The sequence below is a fragment of the Drosophila yakuba genome, chromosome 3L (assembly GCF_016746365.2).
Source record: "Drosophila yakuba strain Tai18E2 chromosome 3L, Prin_Dyak_Tai18E2_2.1, whole genome shotgun sequence".
NCBI classification, from domain to species: Eukaryota; Metazoa; Arthropoda; class Insecta; order Diptera; family Drosophilidae; genus Drosophila; species Drosophila yakuba.
In genome coordinates, this window is record NC_052529.2 from 9,250,185 (window position 1) to 9,262,520 (window position 12,336).

Sequence of the window (12,336 nt, forward strand, 5' to 3'; positions counted from 1 at the left end):
AAGTAATGTAAATCCAACTCAATTTCAAGTGTCGCTGTTCACAAATATAGACGAGTATTTTCAAGCAGTTTGCACCTACAAATTAAAACTTGACTTTCAGTACTATTTCTGTATCCTTCGAGGGGGTCCAACCTTTCCACCTCGAAGGTTTAAATTATTTTTCGGGCTCCCTGCCGTGGTTGTTAATTGCTCGAACAGAGCCAGCGACATCATAACCATAAATTTTGATGGGCCTGCATTTATTTTTAACCGAATTTCCCGTCGTTCCATAGTTTTTATATCAATGACGATGCTATACTATACTATACTATAGTATACTATATATGTGTGTATGCTTTTTTATATGCTTGTCAGCCTTTTAGAATTTATGTTGTGTTTTTCATACATTCCTCTGGTTTGTCTCGGCTGTTTCATTCCATTCTATAAAATAATGTTGTTGTCTTCGCGGCGAGGGCGGCTGAGTTTTTTTTTATTTTATATTCTTTTTTTTTTTTTTGAGACCCCAGGGCGGTTAGTCGGTTGGTCGAGAAAGCAACAGATTTCTTCGCTTCACACGCATTTGACTTTCAAATGAAGGACAAATATTGTATGGGCGAACGGACGGGCAGCAACAACAAACAAACAAACACACGGGGGAAGTGGAAAAGTGGGGTGGAGGGTGGTGGTCGGTGTTCAGTTGGGAGGTGAAAGTGCGAGGGCGTTCTGTGAAAGTTTTGCATTAGCTCGGATTTTCTATATCTGCTGGATGCCTGTGCCCGCCCCTCGTTCCCATCCCTTTCCCTTGCGAGTTGCGAGTTTCTTCTTGTTCGAGGCTGTGCATATAAATTATGTGAGTAATTCGATTTTAAACTGTCTGTTATTTGCCGGTTTGGCCCTATTCGAAAAAGATTGTTGAAAAGTGGAAAAGTTTGCCAAGTAATTGCCAGGATATACATTTATTGTAAACATTTCGCAGCATATAAAATGTATGATGTGCGACACAAATGGATTTGGATTTGGATTTGTAATAGAAGCGGAGCAATTCATGTTGCCTATGACCAAGGCAAAATAAAGTTTATTTAGGGCACTTAAAATATGAAAAGTTCTTATTGATGAGTTGGCTTTGAATGAATTTTTATATTGTAATATTTTTGTGCTAGTATGTGATTTTTGGGAATAATAAACATATATATACAGTCATAAACAGGCAGCAGATAAGACCTCTTAAAAGTATACTTATATGTTTTTCCTGATATACCGTCATTAGTTCGCACTGGAGAATGCAACAGATTTGTGCTGGTTAAATGGTGTTTATGTAATTTAGGTGTCCTGCACTGCCATCTGCCAAACTACCAAAAAATATGTGGTTCTTGTGGTTGCTTACTTTTTTACGTTCCTCGATTTGAATTTATGCTGCACACGTTGGACGCAGAAATGTGGCATAGGCGTTGTTTGCAACGTCCGGCGGCCAAACAAAAATAGATTGGCCCAACGATGGCACTTAAGCCGCCGCGGCAGCATTTTATCGACACGAGCCAACTGTCAGTCGGATTGGAGATTGGGGATCGGAGATTGGGGATTGGGGATCGGGGATCCTAAGCATTGTCAGACTCTCTGAGCCCAGAGCAATGGCAATAGGCCTCCACTTTTTTAGACCAAATAAGACCAAATAATGCGGCTGCAAGGCAAATAACTTGGCACGCATCTTGTCGACGCCGTCGTCTCTGCTTGACTTTATTTTTTCCCTATGGCTTTTCCCATTATTTCTTTCCTTTTCTCGCATGCATGAAAAGCAGATTCTAATGCATTTTCCCTGGTCTACCCGAATAATTTCGAAACTTAACTTGTCCGCTTATGTCGGAAAATAGCAGCGGCAGTACGGGCTCCATGTCCGTGCAGTTTTTGGTCTTGTTTATTTAGGACTCGGGTTGTCTGTTGGATAATTTTCTACTTTATTCTAGCTGGGTCTGCATAAAAAATGCAAAAACCAAACGTCAGACGAGAGTTTTATTTGCTGTTTTTATTATTTTGCCAGTGACTTCTGCACATCCCTCCCTTGAATTTCCCATTCTACTTCGTAGACTCTGTGTGTGTGTTTTGTCTTCTGTTTCGTTTCGTTTTGTTTTCGGCTTTAGTTTGGTTTTGCTTGGAAAATTGTTTTCTTTTCGGCTTCTTTTTGCCCGAATGTAATTAATTTACAGGCTACAAGCCAGCCGCAAAAGTCCTTCTATAGTTGAATCTTTATTTGGCATTGCTTTCTATACATCTGCGGCTGACCACGTCGAGAATCGCCAGAGATGAGGATGGGGTTGGGCATGTGGATGTGGATGTGGATGGCATCGAATCGGATCAGCATAGATCAAGCGCATTTTCTGCGTACCTAAATGAGCATTGGCGAAAATAGCACCGTATTTAGGTTTTAGGTCGCGAGTGAGTAAAGAAAACATTTGCGAATTGTATTTTTTCTCTATTATCAGATTAGCTTGAAGTGCAGGTATGGATCCGTTATTAAAACTATTTTATTATATATCGATTTTTGGTTGAGCTCAACGTATGTTGCTTATGAATGCAACAATTCAATTTTCTTTTGTGCGGTATAGTTGATTTTTAGCCTGGTTTACATTTGTAAATATTTGCTACGCTCCAACAATCAGCGTTTCAATCAAACCGCTGTTAGCCGCCAAATGCAAACACACCCACCATCCATTCCATTCCAATCCGAGCGCCAAACTAAAAGATACACGCTCGCACACAGATACTCATGCACGCAGACATGGATACATGGATACATGGGGAGTACGGAGTATCGCATGCGAAGCTCATAAAAGTAAAATGGCGTTACACAAAACTAAACGTTGTTTCGCCCACCAACCCAGCTTTCAGTTAGTGATGCGAATCAAATGAGTGCCAGAACGTGACATTGATTTGAGATGTTTTTAAAGCAAAATAATGAATTAAATATAAATGCAGAGATAACGTTTTGTCAGTTACAAGCATTAGGATCCTTGTGATATACTTTATTTATGAACAGAAAGTATTAAATTAATCTTTATCGGGTTGTTCTCAGGTATTTTCTCAGTAAGTGATGATGTGAAGTAGTTTGGTTCTAGAAACCTACATTTTAGCATTGTCTCAGTGAATTGCCATTCTTTCGTGTCGCCGGATCTTTATCGTTGTCATTGTCAGCGCAATCGAACACACCTGAGAAATCAATCAATCGATTTGTTCAGTCAAAACTGAGTTGGCAGTTAGAGCAAGATGGCGAGCACAATCAGAAAGAGACGGAGCAGCCAAAAGGGAGAGGGTGCGGGTTTTACAATCAGTCGCAACATGTTGACAACAAATTTTGAACATTTGATAAAAACGAAGGGAAAAATCTGCCGACTCGCTGACTGTGTCGAATAACCGCTGGCATTTTATGCGCGCAGGGGAGCTGAAAAATAAAATATAGCAGGGAAAAAGAGGAAAACTCGGCGAAAAGGGACAGTATCGTCAATTGTCAGGCGGCGACACATGTAAATAACTTCAAACGCAAAACAAATGCGAAATGAAAATAAAAATAAAAACAAAAACAACGAAAAGTGTCAACAAACGACAAGGCCTTGCGGCCAAAGTGCTCGGATTTAATGCGAAATTGCCTTTTTGGTTTCGAGTTTTTCGTTTGAAAACTGCTTTAAAAAGTTATCTCTTGTAAGAACGCCTAAAAGCTGACATGACTGAAAGATTATTCTTTATTGTAATAGATTGAAGACCAATTTGCATTTTAAACTTGCTAAAGACCCAAGTTCATAAGATTGCACACATTAAACTCGTTGTTGAGGAATGCAAGAAGGGATCCTCGCTGCAAACTCTCCCGCATATTTGAAACTCTTGCCGAAAATCTGCTCGAATACCTTTGACAGTTGCCTTCAAAGGGAAATGCAGTCGGGAAAGTGGCGACATCTGAAGGGCTGTGCCGTCTTTTGATTTACGCCGTCCGGCGTGGAAAATTTTTACGCACACACACGCACGAATTCTCAGGGGGGGAAAATCCGGCTACACACATTCCATGTAAATATTTGGAGCAGCGAAGCAGCTGACAACTGTTGCCCTTGTGCAATGCCTGAAAAGTTCCATCGAATAATGAAAGGCGAGTGGAAAAGCCCGGGCAGCTGGACAACAAATCAGCTTAGACGGAATGCCTCAATAAACTTTCACACTTTTACTTTTTGTTACCAACTTTTCGCCTGCCGCCGGCAGAGAAGTCAACACAAATCCGTCCGCCTATCTGTCCCATTCTTTTGTGCCCATCTATTTTCGGACGGAGATTTGTGGCGTTCCCATTTCACTTTTTACTTTTTCCCTGAGACTCTCCAAGTTTTTACCTTTGACGCTGCCTTAAGGTGGCACTAAGTATGCGCTACACTATATATATTCTATATATATGCGTCTATATTTTATAGAGATCGCTAGAGGCTTCTGGCAGTTTGGTGGGCGTGTTGCAGAGACCATTTCGAATCTGATGATTAACTTCACGAATAATCGAATGGGACTTTATATGAAATGAAAAAAAAAAAACATTTTCACCCATGCTCATATTCATGATATACTGCAAAAGCAACTTTTGTTGCTTATTCAATTCATAAAACATTTATTTAGCTTTCGTTGAAAAGTCCTGGCATTAAGCTGTTTGATTTCAAATTAAAAGCTATCAACTAGTATTTATAAAATCATTTTGCCTGTCCGGAATATTATGTGATATTCGATTTATTGCTAGTTTTTTCCTACGCTATTGCCAGAGGCCAAAGAAATGCAAATTAATTGATTTGTCACAGCACTTAAAGTGCACGAAAGCAGGCGTAATAAATAAATTAAATGCCAATAAATTGACAATGGAGTAGGCCGCATTGCTGCCTGCTGTTCTGCCCTTCTTGACGGCTTTTTGAATTCGAATTTGGCATAAACAAAAATGATTAATGCCCACATGGAGACCTGAATGAACAGCATTTTAGAACAAAGGCGAACAGAAGTCATCAATTGGCAAATGTCGCACGCACATCCATCATAATTATGCACATATTCGAGTTGTCTGGGAACATTTGACAACTTTATTACGCGGTCCGCAGAACGTTGTGTTCGGTTTTCTACATTCCGATGGCGAGATGAGATTTACAGGTTTTTAATTAAAATCATTCCATGCGAATTTATCAAATGACGGACTGTCGTCTCGTCCATTCTTGTACATCTTTTTGTTTCGTGGGCGGCATTTGCATTGGGTTATTTGTTTTTGTTTTATGTTTTTGGACATTTGGCGCTCTTAATTTGCTTCATGTGTCACAGATGGCGCTGCACTTTGTTCGCCTCGGTTGCGGTGCAAATATCTTTAGCGACAATTTCTGTATTTTTTTTTCTGGCCGTTTTGTTTATTTATTGCGATTTTAGGCATGTTTCACATTCACCCGCCTCTTAATTGAGATATTTATTCGTGGTGCAGGCGATGTTTATAATTTATGAATTTGATGGCTGGTAAATGGGATGATGTTTTCAGCTTAATGGAAAATTAGCTGATTTAATGAGGAGCTGCTACATTTTATGCGAAACGAGTACGCAAGACGAGAACAAGACATATATTTCAATTATAACGTATTAAGACCATATTCGTTTAAAAAAATTATCAGAGTATTATTATTGCAAGAACTATAAAATTAAACTTTCTTGTTTGGACATTCTTTGTAGTTTTATCATGCGAAGGCCTAGAATTTATTAATCACTGTTTGCACAAATGTTCGGCACTCAACGCTCTCGAATGTTTTAAGTGTTTAGTCTTGTGTTTTTTCCCCTTTTTTCCCTGTTTTTGTGTGTTTGGTATTTTTAGCTTTGCCGGCCGGTTATTTTGCAAATTATCAGATTAATTGAGGCAGTCCGAAAGGTGGGTGTTATCTACAAAAGTGTGCCTTAAACAAAGTGCGCCCACAAATTCTAATTTTTCCCCACTTCTTTGTCACCCCCAGTTCGACCTCTACTTGAGCACTAAGGTATGATTATTTATGCGCCTTTAAGCCCAAGTCGAATAAATTTGAAAGAATAATGCTCGCCATATAAATATAGTATAGAACAATAAGACTTTGTCCGGCGTATATGTATCTTAATGACCCTCATTCTTTTGTCGGTGGAGAGGGAAAATGTCCGAGTAGTCGGGCTGCCAAGAAAAATAACATAAAAATTGCCGCAAAATATTTTCTAAATATTTGTATTTAGCGCAAGTTAAATAATCAGACAGATTACCAAAAACTGAGCAACAGCACAAACTGCAGATCCAAAAGCGCCAGCGAAAAGTGCCAAATATACCAACGATTATGGACACAAATTTAGATACTTATTTTCCTACTTATTAATTAAGTATTTAAAAACTTTGTTACCATTTCATAGGAGTCTTAATAATGTGGGCAAAAATAAGAAATGTTTTCCATACGGCTGCACGACTAACACACCCACGATTTCTCTGGTATATCTAAATGAGTTTCCATGTGCAAAAGCAACAAACACCTGTAGCCGCGAATCGACAAGGTTGCTCCTGATTTAGCTGGTTTTCCCTGGCAACATTGCAAGCAAATGCGCTAAGCTCTCAATTTTTCATCCGACAATGTTGCAGTTGGGTGACGTTTTCCGCGACTGGGCGGGTGGCTGCTCACCTGCTGCACCTGTTTGGCCATTGAGCCGTTGAGTTCACGGTTCACTCAGCCAGCCAGCTTGTTGTCGTTTCGCTGGCAAACACGTAACTTTCCACATCAAACTTAAATTATGCAAATGTTTGCTCTGGCTCTAAGCGGGAGGAAAGGAGAGATTTCGGCGAAATGGCGGGGCGAGTCAAAGGAAAAAGTTAAAATGAGACGATGCAAATGGAAAAAGTGTGTACACAACACGAATTATGCAATGGCATATTTGCCCAAAAATTCAAAAAAAAGTTTAAATTGAAAAGTTTGCAGAGCCGAATTAAATGTGGGCAAATTAGATGCATGCATTTTGAAGGCAATTACACTCGTTGCCTTGGTTTTTTCACTGAATGAAACAGCGTAAATAATTCCCGCTGCTCTCTGAAACGTGTGCATTCAAGAATGCTATCTAATTAATTGAATTAAGTCGACAACTGTCATGGAAAGCATTTGGAAGAGTTGCATTCCTTGCTTTGGCGAAGCTAATTAATTTTCGAAGTATCTCACTCAAGCACAAAGTCCCGCTGTGTTTTGTTTGCTTTGACCAAAATAGCATAAATATTCGTGGCACAAAAATAATTCAGTATTTATTTTGGCCGAATATGACACATTTTAAAGAACTGTGCTGCTCTACTTGCGACTAATTGCTTTTGTGGGCTGCCGGGGAATTCGAGGGTGCAAAGGTGAGTGGGTGACAAATGCCCCAGAGTTCGCCATTGTGACAGATCCGAATGACGGTGACGGTGATATACTCTTTGCTGACAGCTGCTGTTTGGATGCGCGGATGTTGCAGGCAGTCATCCAAGAAAATCGTGAAAAACCCCTAGTGACGTGCGAAAAGAGCAATTGAAGTGAAAAATGAAGACTGTTGTGTACTGCCAATAAACATCCTAACTATCCTAATCACTGTTTTTATAATTTTCGATTTTTTTTTTAATACAAATTTTCGCATTTTTGATAAGAGGTCATCAAAATTTACGAAAAATTACAAAAAATTACATTTTTATTTTTTTAACACATGTGGATAGGAACTTTTGTTACGAATTCAACGAGCAATGGCATTCTACATTTGGACAACTATTTTTACTGCTATAAAAAAAATTTATCAAAAATTATCAAAAATTCGAAAACAAAATTTGTTGTAAAAAATCGGATATTTTCAATCGGTGTTTTTGCCATAACTTGGCCAAAAATGGCCACACAGCTAAAATAAAGACTGTTTTGTGCTGCTAATAAACATAGCTAACTATTTCTATCCGAAATTTTTTGATTTTCGGGAAAAAAAAATTTGATAAATTTTTGCATTTTTGATAAGGGGTACCATCATCAAAATTTGCGAAAAATGGCCGAAAATTAGCATTTCAATGTATGTACATGGATCGATAGGGAATTTTGTTACGAATTCAACGAGGTATGGCATTCCACATTTGGACAACTATTTTTACTGCTATCAAACAAAAACGGAGCAGAGCTAAAATAATTTTTGGCTACTCTTTGCTTGTGAGCAAATTTTTATGTTGCTCCACTGCTACAGTTTCTTAATTAGAAATTTAAATAGTCCAATGAAGTACCATAATTGGATTGACCATTTTTGTTAAACCCCGCTTCAGCTGCCTTTCAGATGAAGAGGATGATCATAATGATGATGTTTTTTTGTCCTCTTAGCCTTTGGCGTCATCGACAAGCGGTTTACCTGCTGGCACAATTAAATTTTTGGCACGTAAATGAATCATTCAAATGGCTTTTCTGTGCTTTTCTTGCTCTCGCTTCTCGTGCTCGCGCTTTTCTTGCTCCCTCTCACTCGCCCATTTTCATTTCCATCTCTTGGCGGGGGCGAGCGTTGCGCATACGCCCCGTTGTACGGCCGTCGGCTCGTGTTGTGTGCAATTAATAAATTTAATTAAGAAATAATGCACAAGCCGCGATGCGAATGGGCGTCGTCGCCGTGGACGTCTTGTGTCGCTCTTTCAAGTGTGAAAATTATGATTATTTTCTATATATCATTTTCGTTATTGCGCGAAATTTAACATGCAAAATTATTATACAGGAGCATTATAACCCGCCGGCGGCGGCGCTTTAAAACTATTTGGCTTAAATCATAAATCAAAGTGTGCGCCATTCGGTTGCTGGCCCGCTAAGTTTTTAATTAAATCCCAATTGCCGCACCATGCATCACCGCGCCTAATCTGGCCAGCACACAAAGTATTCATACTGTGCATTTATTGTTCAGGGCGAAAAGCATGTGGAATAACACAGTTCTCAATAATTCACAGTGGAATTTCCGATGTGATACAATATCGAATGTGTTCCGCGTTTCGCATGGATTGGTGCTAAAATCCCCAGTTTTCTATGTCCCCCAATTGCAGTCACATAGTTCCGCCCAAATGACCCGTAGCACACGAGACCGCTTGCCAAGAAATGCATTTTCTTTTTCTTAATAGCTATTGTAATGTTCACCACTGTATGTGCGGGTGACGTGTGGTTCTGACTGCCAGTGGGCACATGTCGGTCACAAACACAGCCAGCCGCCTAGCAACCGTTGCACCACCACATTTGCAGTGGCATTTTGGTGAAATGAGAAGTGCCCAGCACTTGTTTGGAAAACTGGTCAGCAAGTGCAGTCGAGATGGGAATGATGTATTTCTTTTACTGTTTATTTCGGCATTAAGGAATTTAAAACCGTATCTACAGATTACAATTTACTATTGTTTTATAAATCGAAAACGCATTACAAAAAAGGCATTTTACTGCATTTTAATTTCAAGATTACCTTCTTGTTTTAAAAAATTCCCCAACACACTTTAAATTTCTGCTAAAGCATTTAAAATTGAATAGACCTTCTGTCATTTGTTCCTTACGAATCACATCTTTGGGGCAATCTGATCGCAGAACACAAGCCGGAATCCTCTCATTGATTACATATCCCGGCTTACACACACAAGGACCGCCGCACATATCTACGCAGGGTCCTATACCAGAGTACTCGCAGGTTTCAGGACATGCTGAAGGACACGACGCTAGGCTTCCGTTGACGGTACAGCCGAAATCCCAACTTTCGATGGGTTTGAAAAGGAGTAGGAAGCCCAGCAAGGCACAGATCTTCAAGGTGCACGTTATCAACATTGTAGATAGTGAAGACGTTTACCATTTTATGCCCTATTTATTTTATTCCCTCTGACTTGTTAGTATAGTAATCCAAATTAGTTTTGCTACGCGATTTTGTTCCAGACCATTATAACATTTGTGTGACTAAAATATATCATTGTGATAATAATTGTAAGTTAAGGTACAATTTCTTTAAATTTGTATTACTATTTTTCATTAACTTGTTAAGTCCTAAATACCTTTCCTAAACGACTTTAAAACAAATTTTATTCTCTAGAATCTCTATAATTAACAAATCTTTTAAAAATTGTTTAGCCACTGTAGTAATATTTTCTGTTACTCACATCAAAAACGCGTCAGTGAGGGAAATAGATTTAGTGGATCTTGGTATAAAATAAATGCTTTTTGGCAGCAAAAAGCAATTGTAGATCATTTAGCAACTTAATTAAACGATTAAGTACTATAAGTACAGCCACTTTGATTTACTTCCCACCCGCCATTATTTTGGTTTAATCACTGTCAAAATAGAATATTGTGTTTCACATTCGTTTTGGCCTAGAGCCTTCAAATAGTTTTTTATCGTTTGGCGAATCGAATCGAGACACGAATCCTGCCAATTGGCTAACTCACCATGACCAGAAGAATCACACCCAGGAGTTCCTCCTGAATCTGTAAGATCTCAGTTCATCAAGTGCCATGCCAAGATGCATAATTTCCCACACGGTTTTTTTTTATGGCTATAATATTCGGTTTTGCACTCTTGAGTCATCACCGCCACCGACTTATTGCGAAACTATGCGAACTGCAAATTTCGCTGGCTATTTTTGCAGTCCTTATTGTTGGCATGCGCTGAGTGGCCAATAATATTTGCAATTATTTATTTCGGCTCTCGAGAGGTGGGGGGTTATTGCCAAACCGCTGAAATATGCGCCATGAATAATTCTCGGCGCACAGTGACAGCCCCTACACGCCCCCTCCTTCCTTCGCCACCACAATGTGCGGAACGTGTGAAAAACTTTTATGTTCTAAAGATTCTGCAACTTTGAACTTTGGCGGCGACGCGGACATGACGACATAATTGCAATAAGGCTAATGCAATCGCAATCGCGATCGCAATGGCAAAGGCAAAACTATTGCAACACACGCCCAACATTTGCTAGCAATTAATAAATTGAGTTCCCTTTTTTGCGCTCTGGTCCTCGAAATTTTGCCATGTTTATGAATGAAATTGCGCGTTTTCGTCTCAATTGGTGTCCAATAAATTGCAATCACACTCGTGCGAATGCTAATTAGTTTGTAGATCAAAAATTATGTTAGCGACTAGCGCGCTGCAGCTGCTTTCGCGTTTTCGCAGCCTTGGAAAGTGCGTTGACCAACGCGGCGTATGCGCAATCAGTTGACAACCCACACAAGCTCACAGTCTTGTGCTCCCCATTCTGCTTCTGATTCTAATTCTGCTTAGACAAGTTACATTCGTCTGTGCTCTCTGGCTTTATTGCTAATTATTCCTTCTTTTTGTATCTTTGCAGGTGAGTTTCCTTTGTGGCCAATCGATGGGAATCCAATCGCGAGTGAGATGTCATTTATGTTTAGTAAGAATTACAGTGCACTTTCGCAAATGAATACCAGGAGTACGTTAGGGATTGTAGCATTTAATTTACTCCTAATAACTGGGTGCTCTTTAAACAGACGAACATTTTATTTATACAAAGCTAAACTTTTGAAATCGAATGTGTGATTATAGGATTCTAAGATGATTTACAATGAGGAATTTCAACTGTGTTCACTATAATCTCCAGCTAACGAGGCCTTGTCCTCGATTTCGACGATCTGGGGAAAGGGTATGGTAATTGGAGGCAATTCCTTGCAACATCACAACACAAACTTGACCGCCGACGCTGCCAAAAATATTGTTGTGCCTGCCATTAGTATTACTTTTTGGTGTTTTGGGAAAATGTTGACGTGCAAATTGCACGGCAAAAGTTTTCCCAGCTTTCGTGTTCTTTTTCTTTTCTTTTTTTTTGCCGTCTGGAAAGAGCGACGCACGTCATTAGGAGGTACAAAATATTGCTGGCTATGCTGTTTATTTGTTTGTTTTACCAACGCGCGCGCTGTTTAATCGGAGGGAGGGAAAAGCCGATCCACGAATTCTCCATTTTGCCATGAATTATTCATCCCTCGGTGACTGTGAGTGTGTGTGTGTGTGTGTGTGTGCGTCTTGCTTATTTCAATGTTTCATGCATAATTAAGCATTTTTGCAATTAAATGTGTGCGTGCGACTGTGTGGGGTCCAAAGCCCAAACCCAAAAACCCTTTGAACTAACAAAACTTTACCTTCGCAATCAGTATTTATCTTTGCAAAGTCTTAAGGATTAACGTCAAAAGTTTAATAGAACCCGTACTCGAACACACTATTAAGTGTCACCTTGTTAACTTATTTCAAAATCAACCATAAATGTTTAAACTAACATCACAATATTTGTATATTTCCTAGTGTTTACCCAATAATTTAAAGCTGCAATCCTTAGGTTTCCTTTAAATTAACTGCAAACAGGAAGAA

At 39.4% G+C, this 12,336-nt stretch overlaps 2 protein-coding genes across 2 annotated transcripts in view; one reads left to right on the top strand and one right to left on the bottom strand.

The window, feature by feature from the left end:
* The window catches only part of LOC6533477 (myocardin-related transcription factor B), a 40,365-nt gene that overhangs the window by 8,859 nt on the left and 19,170 nt on the right, over positions 1-12,336 (top strand). The gene's annotated exons all lie outside the window — the stretch shown is intronic.
* On the bottom strand, positions 9,305-9,819 carry LOC6533476 (accessory gland protein Acp62F). Its single transcript, XM_002094151.4, has one exon. It carries the CDS (start codon positions 9,792-9,794, stop codon positions 9,438-9,440), a length of 357 nt encoding a protein of 118 aa, XP_002094187.1. The 5' UTR covers positions 9,795-9,819; the 3' UTR covers positions 9,305-9,437.

What these genes read in the sequence shown, in the direction of transcription:
- LOC6533476 (XM_002094151.4), bottom strand. Translation starts at nt 9,794, where the DNA reads ATGTTGATAACGTGCACCTTGAAGATCTGTGCCTTGCTGGGCTTCCTA.